At 42.6% G+C, this 24,618-nt stretch overlaps 2 protein-coding genes across 2 annotated transcripts; one reads left to right on the top strand and one right to left on the bottom strand.

The window, feature by feature from the left end:
* Window positions 1-5,235: 5,235 nt before the first annotated feature.
* LOC308119369 (uncharacterized protein) lies at window positions 5,236-16,549 on the bottom strand. Its single transcript, XM_080479326.1, has 20 exons — window positions 16,425-16,549; window positions 16,070-16,181; window positions 15,899-15,988; window positions 15,618-15,761; window positions 14,970-15,128; window positions 14,804-14,885; window positions 14,512-14,698; window positions 14,273-14,416; window positions 13,783-13,973; window positions 13,558-13,693; window positions 13,431-13,482; window positions 12,229-12,370; window positions 11,988-12,144; window positions 11,556-11,907; window positions 11,052-11,136; window positions 10,915-10,979; window positions 10,705-10,829; window positions 10,348-10,633; window positions 8,956-9,062; window positions 5,236-6,585 (listed from the first exon to the last, which is right to left on the bottom strand). The coding sequence occupies exons 2-20, from the start codon at window positions 16,158-16,160 to the stop codon at window positions 6,487-6,489; spliced, it is 2,694 nt and encodes an 897-aa protein (XP_080335452.1). The 5' UTR covers window positions 16,161-16,181; window positions 16,425-16,549; the 3' UTR covers window positions 5,236-6,486.
* Window positions 16,550-18,421: 1,872 nt separating this feature from the next.
* Window positions 18,422-24,618, top strand: prph2la (peripherin 2-like a). The gene is made up of 4 exons (XM_080479418.1): window positions 18,422-18,609; window positions 18,913-19,699; window positions 21,140-21,386; window positions 22,371-24,618. Exons 2-4 carry the CDS (start codon window positions 19,119-19,121, stop codon window positions 22,641-22,643), a joined length of 1,101 nt encoding a protein of 366 aa, XP_080335544.1. The 5' UTR covers window positions 18,422-18,609; window positions 18,913-19,118; the 3' UTR covers window positions 22,644-24,618.

Below are 24,618 nucleotides of genomic sequence, written 5' to 3'. Positions count from 1 at the left end.
TACAATCTTTAAAAAGCAAATTTCATATTTTACTGGAGCTACCATATTTGGACACAGTGAAGTACTAAAATGATTGTAATTTTCTTTGCAATACTGACACATGGCTGCCGATTTCAGGTCTGTTTCATTTGATTTATTCATCTCATAGCACTTTATTTCCATAGACTGTATAAAGAGGAATCCAACATGAACAGAACAAGCAGCAGTCAATGGAGGAAGCTCCAGTCAGGTGCACAGTAGTGTCGTGGACTCTATAAAAATCATGGGTGCAGGTCTGGGCAGGGTCTATTTAAGATATTTACAAGAGTCATTTCCAAAAATTCAACTGGACAATATTAAGACTATCCTTTGTAATGTATGTGGGCGAGGGAACGGGAAAATCTGGGCGTCTCTAGGGTATTTGTATGCCTTTGGACCATGTAGGTGGAGTCTTCTTCTCTTCTCCAGATGTTCCACTCTTGCTGAAGCTTCATGGATTCTGATCTTAAGACCAGCAGGAGATGCAGCAAGGCAGGAGGGGTGAAGATGCTAGAGTGGTGTTTCACTTCACACACAGAACCCTGATACCACTAGAGTCTGGTCCACATTCTCTCTTGTGTGTGTGTGTGTGTGTGTGTGTGTGTGTGTGTGTGTGTGTGTGTGTGTGTGTGTGTGTGTGTGTGTGTGTGTGTGTGTGTGTGTGTGTGTGTGTGTGTGTGTGTGTGTGTGTGTGTGTGTTTTCATTTTTAATTTACTTTGCCCTTTGTGCCACAACCTTTTGTATGAAAATTGCTGTATAAATAAAGTTTGATCTGATTTGATTTGATATCTGCTTCGATTGTAGGACAACTCATCCACGGATTTCAGAATTACTTTGAGAAAATAAATCCTGTACAATATACTTTCACATATTGTTATTTCTAATTGATATTGTATAGATTTTTCATATAGCTAGTATATGTCCATATATTTAGTGTAGTATCACATAGCTTTGTTTCTCTTTGTTTACCATTCTCTTAATGCTAAACACATTTTTAGGAATTACTTTTGATGAAAAGCTCAGTTGGAAACCGCATTTAAAAATCCTGAAGTCAAAATTAGCAAAACAATATCGGCATAATCTGTAAAATGAGATCAGTATTAGATTATTATTCACTCAACTTATTGTATAACTCCCTCATTCCTCCATATCTGAGTTATGGTGTGGAAATATGGGGAAATAATCATAAAACAAACATGGATCCTATTTCTTTTTCAGAAGAAAGCCATTAGACGCATAAATCAAGCTGATTATTATGCTGCAACAGATCCTCTGTTTGCCATATCAAAGAAGCTAAAAGATACACAATATTGTCAACCTTAATTCACTAGCATGTTTTTGTGTCAAATATACTTGATAATCCTTCCAAATGTGTCAAAATATACTTTGAAATCCAATAATAGCATATTCTGATTTGTTATATATGATACATAAAATACACGCACACACTATGATGGAGACTCAGAAGCAGATTGGGCACTACACAGATATTTTGATACACACAAAAGACCGGTTTCTCTCAAATATGAAAATGGCGAATGTGTGTGACTGCCTATTGGTTAACACGAGAACTTCCACGACCCTGGACTGGGTAAAGACCGATTGTTGATTTGTCAACAATGTTTGTCTGTTTGTCTGATTGGACTGACTGATGTCCATCCTGTCCAACATGTTGTCCGCTGGTTCGAATGAATAGGACGTCATCAAGCTTTGCAGACGCTTGATAAGTGAGGGGCAAAAGAACAGAGAGCAACAATCAAATGGTGACTCTGCCTTGTGTCCCTGTTAAAAACCGTGTGTGAGCATCAGGTCATGAGCAATACAACCACACACTCACATTGACGCCTATTGGGGACATTTAGGGCCAGTTAACCTCCACAAATGCATATTTTTTTGGACTGTGGGAGGAAACCAGCGCTCACACGTGGGAAACATGCAAACTCCACACATAAAATAAAAATTCTCAAACGTTAGATGGATTCCTGATTTCCAGATCAGGGGGGTTCAGCTCCACGGCTCCTGCAGGAAGCAGGACAGTTACATAAATTGGTGACATATACAGTAAATGTCTAGACAGCCAAGTGAGGAGAGATGAACGCATTAAAGAAAGTCTCTCAGCAGTCTGAACAAACAGCTGAATACTGGCCAAGAGGTTCATGATGAGCTGTTCTGCGTGTTTTAATATCTCGTTTCTGCTGTAAAGAAAATCCAACACATGAAGCTCAAAGAACCTTATTTACAGACCTTCTCTGGTTTTTAAGTTTTTTGTTTTGTCTTTGAATTTAGAAATTTATTTAATGTCATTTTTGATTGTAAATTGCTACTCTTATTTCAGGAATGCTCGAGGAAGAAAATAATTGCTGTCCTAACAAACTAATTTTGAAGGTGTTAGAATACAATATATAATGTTTGCATGTCGCATATCTATCTATCTATCAATCTATCTATCTATCTATCTATCTATCTATCTATCTATCTATCTATCTATCTATCTATCTATCTATCTATCTATCTATCTATATCTAAAGAAAGAACGAAAGAAAGAAATTTGTGATGAGCGTTTAAAACAACATTTTGGACTTGATTCATGATTTATTTATCATATAAACAAAGACACACACGCACACTCGCACGCACACGCACGCACACACACGCACACACACACGGTGCGCTCACAGAATAGAGTAATGGTTTGTTTATACATGGTGACAGTCCTTAAGGAAGGGCAGGTAGCTGTCACAGCCATCTGACACGCTCCACTGAGTCCATCTGCTGAGCTGGCCAAGGTGTCCCCGACTCCCTGCACCTCCTGTGTGCTGCTCACAGCGCCCCCCAGCGGACAGGCACGCACCTGCACCCCTCTCTTCCCTCACCTTCATCCAATATCCTCATCACGTGATCACAGGCCTTGACAGGAAACTCTGCTCAAGCACACTGTTGCATATAATCACACAAGCGCTGTGGCTTTTTTTCAAAATATGTTGTAATAAACATTGGAAATGTGCAACCTGGGCGATGAAGCATCATCCCTGGTGAAATATTAATAATGCTGCACTTTTTCTCCGAGATGTTCTTGACTTGAGATGGCTATTTGTACCCATCATGCAAACTGCAGTATTCTGCATCGTGTCCCTGGCTCATGATTTATGTGTCGTTTTACGGCGCCGCGGCACACACACACATTTCCATGATGGTATCAGTGTGTGTGCGTGTGCGTGTGCGTGTGCGTGTGCGTGTGCGTGTGCGTGCGTGCGTGCGTGCGTGCGTGCGTGTGTGTGTGCGTGTGTGCGTGTGCGTGCGTGTGCGTGCGTGTGAGTGTGTGTGAGAGTGTGTGTGTGTGTGTGTGTGTGTGTGTGTGTGTGTGTGTGTGTGTGTGTGTGTGTGTGTGTGTGTGTGTGTGTGTGTGTGTGTGTGAGGCAGGTAGCATCATTAGACATTGTTTCCCATGTTTGATGTTCATTTCCTACATTTTTAACAGCACATCTTTTTCTCCTGTGAACATGATAAACAAGGGAAAGCAACTCTCCCTCTGATGAATCACTTTGCCCTTTATTTCTTCCACTGCTGCGCCGTCGTGCTGCTCCGAAGAAACATCTTCTACCACTGCACGTCCACTGAAATATTCAGCGAACAATAACAGCGCTAACTGGCTTATGTCCTGTTTGGCTGAACGCGAGACGTCATCTGGCATCGCGGGTGCCGCCGCAGACTGGACGGTCCTGGAGAAAAGGCTTGACAAGACGCTTTCGCTCACACAAAGAGGGAGGAGGCTGCAGGCGCACAACTCCAAACCTCACTTCTAAATAATACAGCATGTGTGGGCTCGTGAACTGGCCGCCCAGGGGAGACCCCGAGCAGAAGTGTGTCAAACTGAAATATGTGTTAAGTTATTCACCCCCCACCTCCTCCAACAAGCCAAGTGGTGGTCGGGGGGGGGATGCTAACCCAGATGCAATCCCTGGGCTCTGTGCAAATATGGGCTGCGATGGGCAGAGGAAAGCACTGGGAGGTCATCCATTTTTCATGAGCTTCAATGGCAGCAAAGCAAACATCCTTTTTTTTCTTTTTCTTTTTTTTTCCTCCAAGTGGAGGCAACCAGTAAAGAATCTAAAGTGCCGAATCATTTTCAGGGACACACTCGGTGAACTGTAAATGTGCTGCATTTATGCTTCAACCGCAACAACATGCATCGCCGTTGCTATACAACTGTTGACAGGAAGATTATAAAGCAACATCATGTCATTTCACTTTAATTTGCTGTATATTGAAGAGTTCATGTCACATCCATCCTTTCTGAAATATTTATTATTCCACGTAATTCCACTGTCTCTAAAAAAAACCAAAAAAACAACAACAAATGAAGTCACAATATTTTATCAACCAATTGTGCTTCATTAACTTTTATTTCTTTCACTATTTCTTTTTTATCTGCACTGAGATCATTTGAATACTTTACTTGAAGAGAAAACCTTCTGGGAACCACTCAGACATTTCAAATGCAACAAAGGTTCCGTTTTCCACAACGTTTCAAATGGAACACATCGTTTCAGAACGTTTTGCGTTTATATGGCAATGTTTTGAAAATGACCTCCGTTTAAATGGAAACAGAAGAAATTATGAAATCATGTAGTTTTCATGTTGGGCCATTAGTGGGTGCTGTTGTTTTTTTTTTTGCTTGTTTGTTTTTTGTAATGAAACCACACACCCATGCAGAGAACTATACTCTATAAACATTAACAATAGGAGCACACAGACATTTGTATTGGTAAAAAGTTGCATTTTCAGTGACTCTGAACACCGTTACCATGTAAACAGACATTTTGTGTTTTCATGCATTTTCACAAGTTGTAAACAAGGCTTAAAAAGATAAAATAAGAGAAGGGTGTTTTTTTTTATTATGCAATCTGTTGTATTACTAAAACCAGGTATACAATTTGTACATAGTGTAAACATTTCTCCGAAAGCTACATAATAAATGCGTTAAAGCCTAACATTGGTAGTGAAGGTAGCAAATTATTTCATTGAGGCACTATCACCTTCACTGCATCTACCGAGCTCCTCTCCGAATATTCAGCGGCATTCATCATTCCTGCAGGTTCTGTCCAACAGCTTCATTTCACAACACATTTCAGGCTTCGTTTGAAGGTAAAAAAGATTTAAAAACACACATTAATTGCAGTTTCACAATGTAACATCTTTTTTTTTTTTTCTTTTTTGTGGCTCACACTACTTCAGTAAGAGTAGCAGAAATTGAAAAGTAATGCGATTCAGTACTAAACCGGCGATCACAGCAGGTGATGCAGAAAAAAAATCACATCAGCGTCAAATCCAAACTGTGAGGGCGAATTTCTGAACGCCTCCGTGATGAACGCTGCAGAAATCATCCAGCCCGACAAGTGAGAAACACTTAATTTAACACTGTTTATTGGAAAGAAATTTATGGTTTCTACATTACAGTTTTTGTTAAAAAAAAAAAAAAGGTGCTTTTTATTTTCTGTGTACTTGGAATTCTTCGCAACAAATCTAAGGGAAATCTGTCGTCTTTTAAAGGTTTTCATGCAGTCATTCTGCAGATCTGGATAAGTGAGGTCCACCTGGGCTTTATGTATGCTCCAAATATTCATTTTTAACATCTATGCATAGATTGTTGAAGAACTTCAAGAGAAATGTGGGACACTATATTAAGAAGTGATGAGAAAACATGGAAAACTGAGTAGTGAAACTGTGTGATAATCAAGAGCACAGCTTGGAGTCATGTGCAGAGAAATAATTAACTAAAAACAGCAAGATGAAGAAATAAACACACAATATACAGTATTTTCTCGACTATAAACCACACTTTTTTAGTCTTCTCCTGCTCATTCGACTTATGTATGAAAATTTACCGTCTTTGACCACTAGATGTCACTGTATGACAACAGAAAGCTGCTACAGTATCATAGAAAAACATATTTTCTTCTATATTTGACTGACAGAGCAACAGAGAATTGATAAAAAAATGCATCAGAAAGAGTTCAACATGTGTGATAAACTTGTGAACGACTCGAGAAAAGAAACTGTTCCTGTGATGATGAAAACAAAGAAGACTAAAAGGTGGTTCTGGAGATTACATCTGGACACGGAAGGTAAATGTGTCTTATGCTGCAGTGAAACTTACATGTTGCATTATTTGACAGATGTGACTTACAGTCTACAAAATTCTGTATTTTCATCAGTAGACATTAGCAGCAGCACCCGTGAAGCTTTAATTCTAATGACCCCCTGCTGTCCTGCTCCGTCAATATTCCCAGGGGATCATTCCATATGGATTTACTTTATTTGGTGTTTCAGTGCATTATCAGGACGTGGCTGGTCAACATGGCCCAGCTGCTGCCATTCATACAGGTGAAAAAGAAAACAGATTTTTTTTTTCTCTCCCTAATTGTCTTATTCTATGTAAGAAATGATTCCGATGAAAGAATCCGTCTTCATGTCCTCTTCAATCGCTTCCCCTTTCTTCCACTCCTGATGGCTCCCTGTGAAGCTTTCCCCGAGCCACTCCAACCTGCAGCCTCGTCCTTCTCTGCCTGTGACACCAAAACACAAACAGACACAATTACAGCCTCATATCCTGGGCAGTGATGTGGAGGGCCTGATGAAATATCCTGTAGCCATTAATCTTTCCCCGGGGGGGCGGGGGGGGGGGGGGGGGGGGGGGGGGGACTGGGAGCACTGGGCCAGCCACTGATTAAATGCTCCTAATAGAGGCCATTCATCTCTCCTTGAATCTTCAACGTTTCAACATGCAACACGACCGCTCCCCACCTCTCACTGTGCAAATATTGGGATTTTAATAAAGACAGTAAAGGAGAGGGTTTTTAATTTCCTCATATCTTCCTGAACATGATCTCTCTGTAACGATTTGACTGATGACTTTGGCTCCGCGACTGTGTGAAGATCTTGTTCATAACTGTGGCAATAATCCTCATAAACACTCAGATCACGTGGGACAAGATCAAAACTCACATTTTGCACTAATAGCTACGTTTAATATCCAGACTTTATTATCTTCAGCTATTCTAACCCAGAGTAGATGGTAGTTTGATCAGTCTCTGAGGGTTTGTGTTACAATCATTTTCACACATTAATCTCTCCATCTGCCAGTTAACAAATCCTACAAGGACTTTTTCAGGTCTGGAGCATGTGCTGAGGTAAATTGTATTTTTTGCAGAAAATCAGAGACACGTATGAGATAAGATACGATACTGTCTTAGATATATGGCACACTTTATTGGATTGGGTGACATAAAGGTGTGAGTGTGTGTGTTGGGTTTCTCGATTTTGTGCCTTTTGTTGATAAATGAAATATTCCAGAAATGGCCGTAAGGTACACATTTTAGTTCAGGGGACACAAACAACTCAATTTCATTTTGAGTGGACCAGACAAGTAAAATAGTGCCATAATAACCTTTAAAATTAAACTTTTAAAGTTTTTCTTTGTTGTGGCATAGAGTATACGTGATGAAAATGTCTGTATTTTTGCTAAAAAACAAACATTTTGCTACATAAAATGACTACAATTCCAATATAAAGCCAATTTTAATGAAACCCTTTTGTGCAAAATACAGTGAAATGTCCAAACAACTTCTTCTATCGCTGACATTACATTATGCATGTTTTTATAGATTCCCCCTGACAGCATGGCTTTGAGGCTATAGAGCTAGTTAGCGTTCATGGCAGCATTACTGATATCTCAGCTCGGGTCTCAGTGTTTTGTTGCGTCTGCGAAATTTGTGAGAGGAAAAACAAAAGATGTTTTTTTTAAATTGTTTACTATTTGCTTGGTGGTTTGGCCGGATTGGAGCCTCTTGCGGCCCGGTTTGGCCCACAGGCTTTATGTTTGACACCTCCGGTGTAGAGTCTATATATTCTCCCTGTGCATGAATTTGAGCTTTTTGTTGTCTCTGCACGATGAGATCAAAACACTTTTACATGAGAAACCATTCTACCATTAAGAATCTGCGTTATATTAATTTTCACTCATTATGAATGAATCCCCCCCTCAATCTGCTAATTAAGCAAATCCTACAAGCATTTATTTTTCTAGCCCGTGCGAGCGATTAAATAACACTAACAACCCTCCTCGTGAAACGCAACGACAGTAAGGTAATGAATTTAACAACATCACTGCAAACATGCTCTGTACAACTAAAGGAGGCTGTGATAGACACACACAGTTTGTACAGTGCGGCCTGCTTAGGCATGCTCAGGTATAATCATCATAAATTAACACAGGCCTAATTATGTTTCACCTGTCAAACTCCATATGGTCCCCAATTCTCTACGAAATAATTAGGTGAGTAAAACCCAATCAAACAATTACCCAGTGAAACCTCAGTAAAACAATTACAGTGTCATATCCTCACAATGATATTAGACTGCTTAGCAGAGGAGCGCTCAGGCCAGCGCGCAGTAATTCACAAGCATGTAGGCAAAATGTGCTACTACAAAGAAAAGGTGACCATTTCATGTCTGACAAAGAAATACAAAGCTTTTCGTCATGCATAATTCAGCTTGTGCGCCAGAAAAGCATAAAATTGATACATCCCACTTTCGTGTGAGGAGAATGACATCAGCGTTCGGCGGAGACGTCGAGAGCAGTGATGTTTATGCTCGAGGACAGCAGAGAGAGGGATGGAGGGGAGGGGAGAGGGATGGAGGGGAGGGGAGAGGGGTGGAGGGGAAGGGAGAGGGATGGATGGGAGGGGAGAGGGATGGAGGGGAGGAGAGAGGGCACCTGCTGGGTTGTGATGTGGTAAAATCCTCCGGGACTCAAAATGACATCATTGAAACACCATCAAGTATCTGAAGTGGAACAATAGCGACCCCTACTGACCACTCTCACCACAACCTCTTTGTGATAAACCCTCCACAGATGCATGTGACAGTGTGTTTACCTGTTTCGCATCTCTGTTGTCTCCTTTCTGCTTTGCATTAAAGTCCATGAAGTGACCCAGGCTGTAGCTGTACGGCTGGCTCTGGACAAAAGAGGATCTCCTGTTGTCTGTAAAAGAAATGAGAAAGCAGCGTCAATCTCATCTGGACATCATTTAAACTGCATGCCAGCCCCTCTGACACAATGCTTTTAATCACAATGCACTGTTTAACCCTTGTCTCGGGGACAAGGTTGGGGCATCAGTGTGGGGCAACAGGCCACAGATCCCCGAGGCCCAGCGGTGATCAGCACAGCCCGGCAGATGGAGGGCAGTCTTCCTGCAGCGGTGCACAAGTGCGCCCCCCACACAGAAACCGTGGAGGAGAGAGGGGGGGGGTGGAGAGGGGGTAGTTTTATGGATGACTGACTGCTGCAGCAAGGTTAAAGGAACCAATCTCTGACACTTGACTTTCTCCCCCATTCTGCGTCTTCCAGCAGCCGGGCCCCCTGCCTGCCTTCAGTACATGTACCTGCATCCTGCATCCTGCACCCTGCAGAGGAAAACAGCTCCTCTCACAAATCAGTATATCTGCGCACACAAGGCCACTGCAGGAAAACAAGTATATCTAATTGTTTTTAGTGTGCAATTGATTGTGTTTTGTTTCTTATATCTTCATCCATCTTTTCACTGTCTATACCTTTTCATCAGAAATTAGGGTTAAATGTGTGGTAGAACCTGGACAGATCACCTGTCAATCCAGGGAGGCGGACATCCATGCACACGTTGTCATTCACACATATTGTCCATTTAAAATAGGGGTGTCAAACATAAAGCCCATGGACCAAAACCGGTCCCCATGAGGTTCCGATCCTGCCAAACCACCAAGCAAATAGTAAACGTTTCAAAGAAAACCTTGATTTTTACATACATTTCTTATCTAGCGGACACAACACAACACTGAGACCTGAGCTGAGATGTCAGCGATGCTGCCATGATGTGGTAGCGACCATGTTGCTCTCAAACTAGCCTCAAAGAAATGCTGTCAGGAGGAGTTTGCAAAAAAGAAAAATGCATTATGCAACAGCTAAAGGAGAAGTTTTTGGGACATTTCACTGTATTTTGGCATAATTAAAATTGGCTTCAAGAAGAGATTGTCATTTTCTGTAGTAATTGCTCTTTTTTTTGTAAAAGTATGGACATTTTCATCAGGTATACGCCACGCCACAACAAAGAAAAACTCACTCAAGATGTCATTGGGCTGTTTAGTATGTGGCCACTGAACTAGAATGTGTCTGACACCCCTGATTTAAAGTCACCTATTTATCTAATTCAACCCAGAAACTGGAGAACATGCATGCTAACCACTACAGCACTCTGTGTCGTACTATTTACACGTATGAAATCCATATCCACCTGACGACGCTCCTCCGGCGCTCGGTTTTATCAGGTTGTCCACTTTGCTGTGGTGGTCAGTTTTCACTTTGATTTCCGAGACACTCTCATTGGTGATGTTGGTGATGTGGAGAGGAGTAGGGAAGATGAAGGAGAGGAAGGAGTCATCCTGGTCGCCCGTCCTGAGTGCCGGCTCCTTCAGGCCCTGGTGGAGGTCAGTGAGCGGGTCCCGGTGGGTCTCAGTGGGGTCACACAGTGGCTCGTCACTGGAGGACAGCTTCTCCTGTCTGCGAAGCTCACGAGCTTTCTGAGCACATATGAAGTCAAATATCAAAGTACATACTCTACAGCAGTAATTCTTTATTTCTAAGTAGCTACCTGTAGAATTTCTCTTCCCGGGACACGATCAGATGTGGAAGTTCTGTTGAAGCTGAATATTTGTGAAGTGATGCATTCTGCTTGAAGCTGCTGCTTGACCGACACTGATGCTCCTTCACCCGTTTCTGCATAAAACCATTAAATTAATTCGTAGAGTGACATAAACCTCCAGTCATCATATTTTTGAGACTTAACCAGCAGAACACTCACCGCTGTCAGGAGGAATGAAGTCAGGCTCTGATTGGCTGTCTGCAGACTGGACATACAACCTGAGACTGGAGAAAAAAGACAAATGTTTTTAAAGTTGCTCACCATGGAGGGATGTGATGAATCGAATGAAGTCTGACCGTGTGTCTGGGAGATTTTCATCAGTGGAGGGTCCTGATGAAAGTGATTGAAAGCTGAAGGGATCCCCTCCTTGGAAAACATCCTCTAAACATAAACAGTTATTCATTTCTTAATAATCTTTTGATATACATGAGATGTAAACAGCTGGAAATCCCACGAGGAAGGTTGGCTATGGTGACAAGTGCAGCAAGAAAAACAATCATTTCTGTCCAACCTTTTGACTAACTTTTAATTTTCAGTTGGATCTAATTCGTGAGCACACAACCAGGTCACAATTTCATCACTTTATTAGTGAAGTTCAACACATTTTCAGTGTAAAAACTTGATAAATTACCACAATTTATTCACATTTGATTCTGAGAAAACTGGGTTTTACCCTACAATCCAACATCATGCCTTTTAAATCAATCGTCACACGGAGACTGTATTTTTGTTAATGTTTTTTCCCCCATGTTACCATTAATAAGATGGGATTTCCTCCATTGTGAATTCAAAACGCTCACCCTCTGCTAAAAGGCCTTTCTTGACCTGGTTGTCTTCATCCAGTCTGTGTGTGACTGAGTCTGTAGCGTCATCTGGTGTCTGCAGCAGCTCATAGCGGTCTGTCGAGCTGTCAGTGGATGACGTGATTTCACTCTCCTCCTCCTCTTCCTCCTCCTCCTCCTCTCCTTCACTGCTTTGGTTCTCTCCATCGGTGAGCAGAGAGGAAATCCTCTGCAGGGTCAAAGTTCTCTCGTACACGTAGGAGTGGTCCCGTTTCGGCAGAAGCAGGGATGACGCTGAGGTGAAGGACGAGGCAGAGTCAGATCCCAGGTCCTCAGAAGAAGACACAAGGTCCTGACTGTCAAACTGCAGCTGCAGCAAAAACACACAAAAGTGATTATTTACAAACTGCCCCTTCATGATGTCATCATTAATACTATAATAATAAGTACATTCTGAATAGCAGGCGGCTGCTCCTCTGTGTGCTGTGTTTTCTCGGCCATGTCCATGGGCGCAGGGCTGATGGACAGATGATGCAGTGCCTGGGTGGACAGAGACATCTCTCTGCTGTTTGGTTTTTCCTCTGCAAGCTCCGGCCACGCCACACGGCTGGAAACAAGCACACAGCTCTGCAATCTCCCAGGCATGGTTCATCCACATTTAGCCACCTCGATTATGCCGTCCGCTCACTACCTCATCTCGGGATTCGGTCTGCTCACTTCCATCACGGCCTTTCTCACGAGTTTGACAAGGTCGTCCGAGGACAGCGCTCTGACTTTCTGAGCCTGATACAGGCTGGCAGACAGCGGACAGGGCGGCCTCTCTGCATCACAGTCTGGGGAAATGAGTCATAATCAATGAGTTCTCACTCCCATTGAGCACCTCGGTGTCTTCAGAAACTCAAAAGTTAGTGACTATCATCATCAAGGTCATATTCATATCATGGAGTAAAACTTGATTTTAGAAAAAACATCTAATAATGCGAATAAAAACAAAAAGATAGAAAAGGTTTTTTAGGGAGGTAGCAATAGATAAAGAGCATTACTTTTGCAATAAAGCAACCAGTCTGTGATATGTAATGTAAATAAAATCCCTTATGTGTTGTCTATGTATGATAAAACACAGTGAAAATAATCAAACGGATTAAAATCACACATTTCTTTCGACCTGTACATTCAAAATTCTCTAAATTGAAGAAATATTCCAATGAATTTTGGTAAACCATCATCTCTACCAGTGGTGCCAAGCTTAAGGCCTAAACCGGCCCACAAGAGGCTCCAATCCAAACCACCAAGCAAATTGTAAAAATTGCAAAGAAAACAATGAATGTTTAACAAAGCTCTCACAAGAGTAGCGGCTATAACGCAACACTGATCTATCAGTTATGCTGCCATGATACCTGGCAACCTTGTAAAAACATGCATGTGAAATGCTGCAAAATGCAACTGTTCTAGATATTGTTTTGAACATTTGACTGTAATCTGCATAATTAAGATTTTGTTAAGAGTCCAGTGATTGTTTGTATGAATGGCTCAGATTTACAAAAATGTAGACCTTTTCCAAATGTATACTCTGTATATTTAAAGACTATTATGGCACTATTTTACCAATCCAGCTGTATCTAGCCCCTGAATTGAAATGTGTTTGACGCCCTTGACCTATACATCTATTACACTGTCCCACCATAAAAAGTATTATTTTCCACATATATGACTTCCATATTAGATGCACGGGGTGTGTGGGGATTTAACAGAGAACCCTGATCGCCGTGACTTTAGATGGAAGAAACATCAGATAACAATTAAAACACAAGACAAGTTTTATCACCTCACAACCTTCAGGATTGAAAAAAAATCCACTGCTGGATCTATTTCTGGAACTGATCAGTGTCTCACCTGTTTTTCTCTGCAGCAATTCTTTGGTCTCGACTGCGTAGTTTTCTTTACCCTGAAAGAGATTTTTGACAGCATCGTATTTTGTCGGTCTTCACAGTGGATGTTGCTGCCTGTGTGTTTCACTCACATTGTATCCCGCAGGAATGTACTTTAAAGCCTCTGCACACAAACTAAATCCCTCACAAGCCTGGATGAAGTACATGACCATGTCCTGACTTTCTGTGTGGCCTTTCTTCAACAGAGCCCAGGCTTCAGAAACGCAGCTGCTGGTTGTTGGACACATAGAACGAATTAACAGGTCAAAATCAATCATGAAGTATGTAGAAAATTTGCATTGGGTAACAAAAACCACCTGCTCTGGAGAAACACGTCAGCACAGAGCTTGGCATCTCCGGGGGTCTGTATTGTCGGTCTGGTCCACTGAAGGTATTTTAACGCAACGTGAGGCTGTTTCCTCTTCAGGAGAGAGTGAATGATGCAGCGATGCTGCCAGGAGAGGCAGGGAACCGTGGATCTGGGACTCAGAAGGATCTCCATCGAGGCCTAATGCAAGAGACAAGAATGGATGGATGGATGGATGGATGGATGGATGGATGGATGGATGGATGGATGGATGGATGGATGGATGGATGGACTACAGGTGAAGGCAGGTTATACCTGAACAGGTCACCAGTCTATCACAGGACAAACACTCACACATTCACTTTTATAGACAATTTAACCTCAGACAGTGAGGTTTTCTCACTGTGAAGGAAGAACGCCAACCACTCCTCCACCCTCTGGTCCTGAGAGCCCATCATTCACCCAATACATAAAACATGTTCCCCTTCTCGGGTACAGACCTTGATGTGTCCATGATCAAACATCCAGAAGGCTCTGATTTGCTGGGAAAAGCTGGAGGGGATGGTGAAGGCGAGGCAGAAGGACTGCAGAAGGTCGTCTTTACACTGAAGGAAATTTGCTACGTCCTGGATAAAGTACATGAGCTGAAACGTGGGAGTTAAGAGCCATAGAACCTGGATTGACTGCAGGAGCCAGGACTGAGCAGCATGCCCGAGAGATACGAGGTTGGAGAGGATACAATGGCCTGGACTGACGTGTTGTCGATACGAGGCACCAGCACAAGCTTCAGCAGGCCCTGCAGATTAGGTGGAGGATAACACTGATCTGCGCCGTCTTCAGAAGTCCAAATGCAGCCATGTTGTCTGTTGAGATGCATCACCATGCCCTGTATTAGAGAGCTAAATCTCTCTTTTTCTCTCTCATCTCTACCCGGAGTGGATGGGAAAGGAAGGGAAACAAGTTTAGAGAGAAAAGAAACAGTAGAATATCTATAAAACATTCTGGATTTAATGATATCCTGTCAGAGGTACCCGTGTGATTCAAGACTAGCTTTCCGGTGGCTGTGCTCCATGTCCCTCCACATCTGGGCGATCCGCTTCACCTCCTGGGCCTCTGACCGAAACAGGAGCGAGCATCACTTAGAGATATGACAAACCTTCCTCACGCCAGTTCTTCGGTGTGCGACGACAATCATACCAGGAAACTTGGGCAGAAGCCCCATGATGCCCCACCACTGAACCAGCTGCCCCAGCCAGATGTGCTGCCTCAGAGTCCAGTGTGCTCGGGTCCAGCAGCCCCGTCGGGCCTCGGAGGAGCCACACGAGTCCCTGCAGACCACACAGGGGACCCCGACTCCTGCACAGAAAACACTCAACCAATCACATTCTGAAAGAGAAATAAACAGGTGTGTGGTTGGAAGAAGCTTCAATATCAAGTTATTCTTCAGAACTTTGCACACGTGGAGCGCCAATGGGCGCAATTATTAAATGATAAACCTGATATGACATCTTTAATGCCATCTTGAATGTCGTTTCTACCCTTTATTGTTTTATCGAAAGGAAATAAAACTGTACCTGGTTAGAATTTGAACATGGACTAGAATTTAATTGAAAAGTTTAAGTATGTCTTTTACGGTTAAAAGGGCACACACACACATACACACAATGTTTTGTTTATATCTGTATTTTTTTATGTTTTGACATTTCTGCAAAGTATTAATCATTTAAAAATATATATATAACAATAATTGCACTGTTGACTGTGAAAAATGAAGACATTGTCTGCTATTTCTTTACAAATAGAAATAAACTGGACAGTTAAAAAGGTTTCATCTGCTCACGGTACCATGCCAAAGATGAGCAGAACAGAGCCGCCGTCGTGCCCACTGGGCCAATGTCAGCAGATTCCTCAGTCGCTGGAGCAACATGTGAACTCTGGTGAAAGAGTTCCGCTCCAGAAACATCCAGAGACCCTGACAGCGGCTGAAGCCTGTCAGAACGAACAAGAAGACCTGCAACATATCATGTAACTAAAACAGATACTGTAGTGATTCTACACATCCAGGCCAGACTTTCATTTCATCTACAAATCAGTGGTGTGCTAATTCATGTCTGATTCATACTTACATAAGGTTAATAACTCCTTTTTGGTAAACTCTGAGGTCCTCTGAACCCAGCAGCTGAATGCAGGCAGATTTCTATCCACATGCACATCACCTTGGACATACAACACAGAAGCCAACAATGAGTCCCTCACTTGTGTGAGACAATTATCCAGTGTGATGTTTCCTGTGGTACCTTCAGCTGTGCGACTCTCCAGCCAGCAGATGATGGATCTGATGTTGTTGCTGGCCAAAGCCTCTGACCAACAACCTTCAGTATCCAGCATGATGCTTGAATCAAGGAACCACTACAGAAAAAAAACCCGTTGCTTTGCTCATTAGAGGAAAGGAGCTGCGTATGTAGGCCAATGCCTTCTACAGATGTTTTTTTTTTTTTTACCAGAGCACTTCCGTTTCCTAATGAGTGGTTAAATAACTTGCACACTTAATCTCAGAGAACCTCTCTTCCACAAGGTTTCATGCATTTCCCGATCAAAGCACGCTGCTTGTGGTAATGACCGTAAAGCCAGCGCTGGATGTTCAGTACTTACTGGGTGCAGTGATAGTGGTTTACTCTGGTAGTGGTTGAAGTGTCCGTCTCGGTCTGTGCAGTGGCGAGCTCCGTCTGCTCCCTGGATTTGCTGACTGGCCTGGTGGCTAAGGTAACATTCTCTTCTTACACAAGCTACTTTCGTACACGTTAATCCTATAATCTCGCCCTCAGTTAACGTTTCATTGGCTGATTTGCAGCATGGCCGGGAGAGTGTATTTGTGTGTGTGTTTATGTACTGGGAACTGGGAACAGAATAGGGTCGAACCAGCAGACGATAGTCGGAGGTGAAAATTAACTTCTCAGATGACCGAGGCAGGAAATCGAGCCGGCTCATTACAATTTGAAACTCTCAGACATTTGGCATTTTTGGCGACATCCCAGTCTCTGATGTCAAGTTCATTTCTCACCGTTTGACTCCTGCTACGTTACCGAGAAGGTGTAACTGGAGAGGGGAGGTGTGTCTGATTCTGGTAAAACTTACACCAAGAAACCAGAGGGGGTTAGTAAAGGTGGAGCCTGTTTGTCTTCTGCAGACATCCACACACAGACAGACTGAAACCTGACGACACCGAGATGGTTAGAATCCTCATCACAAATGAACCATTTTTACATTTATTCACATGTTTATAGGTCAACTTTGTCTCAAGCTGTTCCAAATATTGTGAAATCCCTCCCTATTCTCCTTCTCTACAAACCATCATGTAGAGGGATTTACTTTTATGGAGAAATTCTGGCTATCCCTTCGCATTTGTCTAATTTTCAGTCGTACAAAATAAGGGGATTTCTTTAAACAAACTCTTCGATTCTCAGCATGTTTTTCTTCAAGCAAACTGGTGATCAAGTGTAATTGGTGAGAAACCTCGGGAAGCAAACTTTTTGGATGTTTCTTTGATATCTGCAAGTTACTGTCGACAGATAATCACGTGTACGTTCATAGAAAAACGTACAGGGTCCCAAAGAGGTGCATCACAGTTGAAAAACTTGAGGAAGGTATTTGCAACCCTATTACTTGCGAAAGCTATCAACTGCATAGCGACGGTTTCAAGTAATAATGTAAAACTTTTGTTGGGTTTTGGGTGTTCGTATACACAACAGTGGTGGTCGGCGCCACTGGAAACGCAACGTTTTGACTCCGTTGTGTAAACGGAGGAAACGCTGCAACTGTGCATGCACACCGCAGCCATGGTAAATAGTTGTTCTGCACATATTCAGTAGATTAATAATTACAACAGTGGCGGCCTCCAGAGTGTCATGACTCTCAGTCCATGTTCTCCTGGGACTTGGTAGTTTTAGATTTGTCAGTCACCTTAATAACAATCCAACTTTGTTGTCTGTCCATACGAATGCCCGTAAACTACCATTGTTAATGTTTATCGCGTTTTGTTCTCTGTATGCATGTGTGTGTGGTTTCATTACCCGCTAGTGGCCAAACAGGAAAATGACACCATTTTCAGCATTTCTGCCATTTCTGTGTTAACAAACATAATTTTCATAAGGTTATTGTGAAAACACAAAACTTTTCTGAAACAAAAACGTTTTCACTTGAAGTGTCGGGTAAATAGTGTCTTAGCATACAAAACTTAGCCTATAAACGAACGTTGTATAATCAAAATGTTTATACCATCTTAGTGGTTTGAATTACGAAGTGTCATCTTCACATTTCTGTAGTTTCCTTCTTTTTTTTTTATAATTATTATTATACCTGCAAGTCTCAGTCCAGTTCTAACCCGCTGACACGTCTCATTTTATTTGGTGTTACACATCTGAAGTTAATCTAAGAATCTAACCGGTTGAATTGATAAGGTGGAAATCACTTTTACCTTTAACACAAATCAAAACACACAAATCCACAGACCCACACAAACACACACACACACACACACACACAGGCCGTCTCGCCTGCTGTTACTTTCACAGTGCGGCCAGATTTGCGTAGGTGGCAGAAGGTACAAATCCCTTGTGGGGCCCAGGGCTGATTAATGATTAAAAGGGATTAGGAGGAGGGTTAGGACTTGGCCACTCGACTCACTCCGATGCTACTGCGGCTGCCTTCATGCTATCTGTGTCACCGCGACCACCCGGCTCCTCCAGGAATAAATCTGAGGATGTGATCGAGTCAACAAACTGAGAGTAAGGGAAGACGGATGTTAGATGTTGAAGGTGTAATTCCTGTACACACCGAGGTGAGTACACTCAACTGCTTGACTAGATTTCCACTGTGTCGGATAAGTCATTATTGATCATCTATTGGTTTTAAGAATTAAGCAGCTGATTGATTCACAGTAGTCTAGGATTATTGGTTTTAAAAAAGCGAGAGACGGATGCTTTATATTCTTAAACAAAGTTGTATGTCGACGATCTTGTTTTCTTCTGTCCTGTATGGTCATTTGGCAAATCCTCCTTGAGCTCACCTGATTAGCCATCACAGTGTCACACCGTTGCTTTTCAACTTTCTTTTTCACATTCTCAACATTATATTCTCACAGAGACGCTGCAGGACATAATGCAGCATCCCCACACTATCGATCATGAGCACCAGGCTAAGCTGCTTATAGGAGGACCTTCAGAGAGCCGCAGAACCTGCCCCCCACACCCCCTGCAGGATAACCTGTTCCCCTCCCCTCCGCTACCTGTGTCCCACCCTTAATCCCACCCTGGACTAATAAGAAGAAAAAAAACAACAGCATACCTGATGGCAGTATTGAAATTTAAGTTCACCAAGACCAAGAGGGACAAGTTGGCCCAGGTGCTATGGATCCTCAACTGGATCTCAGTGGTTACAGGGGTCATCCTCTTCAGCCTGGGCCTCTTCCTCAAAGTGGAGATCAACAAGCGAGGAGAGCTGATGGCCGAGAGAGACATCCAGTACGTGCCCAACATGCTCATCACCGTGGGCCTCATCGCGTGTGCCATCAACTTCCTGGGCGGGAAGATCTGCTACGACTGCGTGGACACGACCAAGTTCCTGCGCTGGAAGCTGATCATGCTGCCGTACATCATATGCACCTTCTTCTTCACCTTCTGCGTGCTGGTGGGGGCCGTGATGTGCTACAGCATGCACGGGGAGCTGGAGGAGGCCCTGAGGCTTGGGCTGACCGAGGCCATGAAGTTCTACAAGGACACGGACACGCCGGGACGCTGCTTCCTGAAGCGCACCGTGGACATGCTGCAGATACAGTTCCAGTGCTGTGGGAACAGTGGCTACAGGGACTGGTTTCATATCCAGTGGATAAGCAACCGATACCTGGATATGTCCCATAAGGAGGTCATGGAGTAAGTACACTGTTCAGTCATATTACAAGTATACTCATCAGTATTTTATTCAATGGTTATCACCATAGGGGGGTGAAACTGAAAGCGTCAATGTCTTCCATACTCATTGTTCACTTCCTCTCTATAAAGGTCTGATTAGATTATGATTGGAAAAGATTAGTCAGGTTTCCAGTGACATCCACCCCATGAATGCATCTTATGAGGTTTTAATTATCAAAGGTCTTGTATTGAAGGTTTTTCTGTAAATATTGTATTGACTTCATGAGAACCTGTTCAGATTTTGGCAGCATTCACTTTTGATGAATGAAGAAATAATAATATTGGATACTTTCGAGTACTCACTAAAGAGCAGATAGATCCTTCAGTTATCCTTCAATCGACTCTTTTCACATCATGGCACCTGTTAGTTAGTGGAAAGTAGGGATTTTATCCACAAAGTTAGAAGATATGTCATGGATGGTTTGAACGGGCGACAGGGCTATGCTGATCCAAATTTCATTGACGTTGATGGAGAGAAAAGGTGCAGATTCAGCAGACGAGCTACTGCTTGGGTCAATAAGTCAAGGTTCTCATGATGAGACTTTTCCACCACTGAAGCGCTGCGAGCAACAGAACTGCTCCACATGGCAATAAAACAAGGTGGTCTGCTCTGGTGAATCATGATGGCCGGCTGCGGGCTTGCGGAGGTCAGTCATGACACCCGGATGAAAAGATGGCGAGTCACTGGAGGCTGCCTGAGGCTTCGGATAATGTTTTAGGAGAAACACCTTTGGTCAGTTCTCCCATGTCGATGCTTCTTTGACACATCATGTCTACCCATCCATAGAAGTTTTGCTCCCGGGCACCAGTGGAAAATTCATCCTGCCATTCAAGCATATTGAAGATGAACTTTGCAGTACTCATGCACTGGGGTTTTTATTTAAAACGTACTTCTGTCTGGTTTTGTCTTCTTTTAGATGTGTATTTTTGATTGTATTTGAGATTGGTGACAAAGCAAGGATGGCTCAAAACATAACCAGTTTGATGTGCTGAATTAATCTCCAAATTCACCACATCTCAATCCAGTCTAGCTGTTGGAAGTCTGATCCATGGACGCCCCACCTCCCAGCCTTCAGGACTTAAAGGGTCTGTTGCTAACATCGTGGTGCTAGGTAGGACAGGTATGAGGTTATGGTTGAATGGTGCTTGATGAAGCTAACAGGAGAAGGCTGAGGTTAAAATGTGAATGCAAACGGTCAAAGACTATCAGCTGTTCTCATTAGGTCAGAAAGAAAATGGACACTAGACCAGAGAGTTAAAAATGAGACAGACAATCAAGAGTCAAAGTCTGCATAGTCTTAATTTCTCAAAACTAATCTGTATATAATCCCCAAAATTCTCACAATGTCTCAGCCCATTCGGTTCAAAACCCATTTAGACCGAATGTGTTTTGTTTTCCAGCCGATTGAGGAGTAACGTGGAGGGCAAGTACCTGATGAACGGAGTCCCGTTCAGCTGCTGCAACATCGACTCCCCGCGGCCCTGCATCCAGCAGCAGATCACCAACAACTCTGCTCACTTCAACTACGAGCATCAGACCGAGGAGCTGAACCTGTGGATGAAGGGCTGCCGGCAGGCGCTGTTGGAGTACTACACCCACATCGTGCAGTCGATCGGCCTCACGGTGCTCATCACCTGGCTGTTTGAGGTCAGTGACTAACCAGTTGACTAGTGAGGATTGAGAAGAGCTCAACTATTTATGGACGTTATGATTAGATTTAGTTGTATTGGTTACCAGAGAGAAGGTGTGAAACATTATGGCTCAGAGACTTAAAGTCTGATACGTTACCTTACAAGGGACAGTTCAGGGTGTTTGGAAACCATTTGCAATGTGAGAAACTTGGAGCATAGTGTCTTGTCCGAGGACACTGAGGACATATTTAAAGGGGTCAAATGAGAATTCAAACCATCGTGTTTGAGATTCTGACTCTACCAACTGAGCCACAGCCGACCCGTGTAGAGTATTTGTCTCTCATTCAGAAGATTGCAGGTTTGATTTCCCAACTCCCCCTGTCTTTGAGGAAGACACTAAACCCCAAAATGCTCCCATCGGATGGTTTGAGCACCTTGAATGGAAACCACATCCTTTGTTTGGGGCAGCGGTGGCCGAGAAACTAGAGAAGCAGATTTGGGATCACAAGTTTAAATTCCATAGTGAACAACTTACCACTGTGGGTCCCTGAGTATGACCCTTGGCCTCCATCAGCTCCCTGGACCGGGCCAACATGGCTGCCGACTGAGTCCCAGGAATAGGATTGGTCAATGTGGAAAAAGGATAGTTAAAGTGTGATTAGTTACTGAGTTAGTGAGTTAGTTAGTTATGCAAAAAAATGATGCCATCTATTAAAACGTATGTGAAGGTGTACCTCTGGGAACCATTCTGGATCTCCTCAAGGTTAAAGTCAATATTGCTTTCTAATTTTCCTCTGGCCTTTCATGATGTAAATCTTTGTATCTCTCAGGAACTTATGTAACTTAAGTAATTCAAGCCTTTATGCTGTTAGTTCACGTTCTGTGCTGATACTTGAGACTTTGGAGTCATTTATGCACCAACCATTAGCACTGTTTAAAATGTTTTTTGTTTTTTTGGTGTGTGATCCTCTCAGTAATCTGGACTCATTGTTTGTTTCAGCTGTCGGTGTTGACGGGGGTACGCTACCTTCAGACCTCTCTGGAAAACGTGCTAAGACAGGGAGACCCCAACTCAGAGTCGGAAGGCTGGCTACTGGAAAACAGCTTCATGGAAACGGCTCGCATCAACCTGAACATCATCAAGAACCTCGGGAAGAGCAACCAGATAGACACAGCCAACAACGGCGATCCCAACATTGATGTTCCCTGCACCTCCAAAGCTCAATACGGACCGGACAACGTTCCCCTCAAGCAAATAGCCGAGGGCAGCTGAGAAGCATCTATAGTCACTGTCAGTGAGAGTGTGCAGATTCTGGAACAGCAGCAAGTGGACGTACATTTTAATTTCAGGCGTGCGCAACGGACACAACTGCTGGAGGATGGAGTACAATGAATGTGTGTGATGAATAATCTACAACGGCGTATCAGGACCACGGTTTAAAAATGAGTCTGTCACTGATCTATTCTCCTGAACCACAGGGTCAATTTTCTGCTAAAGATGCCTTGTACGCAACCACAAGTGAGCCAGAATCTCTCTGTATTCGAAATCTCTGGTACAAACATCTTGTCTTTTTGTACACACTTACGAACTTCACTGTCATGTACTGTTTACAAATCATTTCTTGTTGCCTGATTGTTGTGTGGTCTTGCAACAAGTGGCCTGAACAGCTCCAATACATCCATTCATTACAGGACTTAAGTTATAGATAAGATACTTTTCATTAAAACAAATGAATGAAATGGGTCAGAAAATTAACTTTACAACTGTGCTTATTAGTACATCCACCGGAAGGAGAATAGAAGCAGGAATTTGCAGTGTTTATAGTTATTTTTGATTAGATTCTGGAATATTTAGAAAAACGTTTTCAGATTCTGAGTGTGTATTTTCCTAACATGCCTCGCTGCGTCACTGGTAGAAAGCATTGTGTCATTAATTGTGTCGCTTAAATCCAAATAAGCCCCCAAAAAGAGAAAACTGTGACTGATTGTGTGGACTGGAGGTTTTCAAAGTGTGGGGGGAGGACTCTCTTCTCTCCAAACTCTCCCGCTGTTGTCATTAAGAGTGTTTGGGATCCATAGGTGACATGTATGTTACATGTATGGGTCTGCCCTGAAGCTTACTTTGAATTAACACTTCTGATAAATTCTGCTTCATAAAGTGAGAGTTTTAATAAAATATCTAGACATTTTACCAGAAAATATTCATTATTTTCATTAGCAGTCAAAAAAGCCATGAAGGAAAAGGGCATCCCCCCCCCCTTGACCCTGCTACTTGAAGCTCTCTAGCTCCCCCTATAGGCGCTCTGCCCCACACTTTGAAGACCCTGCAGGAGAATATTAAAGCTCCAATGAATGTCAATGTGCCTCAGCACTGCCACCACTTCAAGAGAAATCTCTCCGCTGGGACAATAAACCATTTTAAACCTTTCTGTGTTTGTCTCTTTTAGCCTACAAAGCCTTTTTTTAAGCTTCTTGTGCATTTTTTAATTCATGATTATAAACTAATATGTGGTTTTGCAGTCCTGCTCACCTCTTCAGTTTTTTGCAATACCTGTATAATATCTGCAGAAATAAATGGACATGTACCAAATTTACATCATTGGGATCTTTTTATTGGAGGTCCAAAGTAATTTACCAAAGAATTTACTTATACATTTTCATTTCAAAGAAGAAAGAGAAATTAAGGCTGCAAGCAGCCTTGATCGGGACCTCGCACTCTGGCCTCTGGCCCCTGGCCCATCGGGTTCAGCCTTATCATGCCTCTGCCCCGTTTAAATATTGATCAAATAAAACTTTTTAAGGTATTAACAAAAAAGGGCTTTTATTAAGAAAGCCAACTCAACTCTCATGTAGCTCGTGGCATATAGGCCACCACCTAACCCCAACCCTCAACCCTAAATTATCAGTAATATTGTCTCTATCGATCTATCTATCTATCTATCTATCTATCTATCTATCTATCTATCGATCTATCTATCTATCTATCTATCTATCTATCTCTTTCAATGAGTACAATTAATACTGGAGTTGTCGGCGGGTACGCTCTGAACCTATACTGATTTTCTGATAATAAATTGTATTGTTATATTTATTTGTCTTGTCTGTCATTGAAGAGTTTTTCAAGGATTTTTTCAAATGAGCCATTTTGCTCAACGGGTCCCAATTGTTGTTTCTCATTTTGTTTTTACACTCAGGAGAACTGTTACTGAGTTCACGCACCAAATAAAGAGTTTTGCTCATTATTACTC

Source organism: Lipophrys pholis (genome assembly GCF_963383615.2).
Source record: "Lipophrys pholis genome assembly, chromosome: 14".
In the NCBI taxonomy this organism is placed as follows: Eukaryota; Metazoa; Chordata; class Actinopteri; order Blenniiformes; family Blenniidae; genus Lipophrys; species Lipophrys pholis.
Note: the sequence above shows the minus strand (reverse complement) of the source record. Positions and strands in the feature narration are given on the sequence as shown.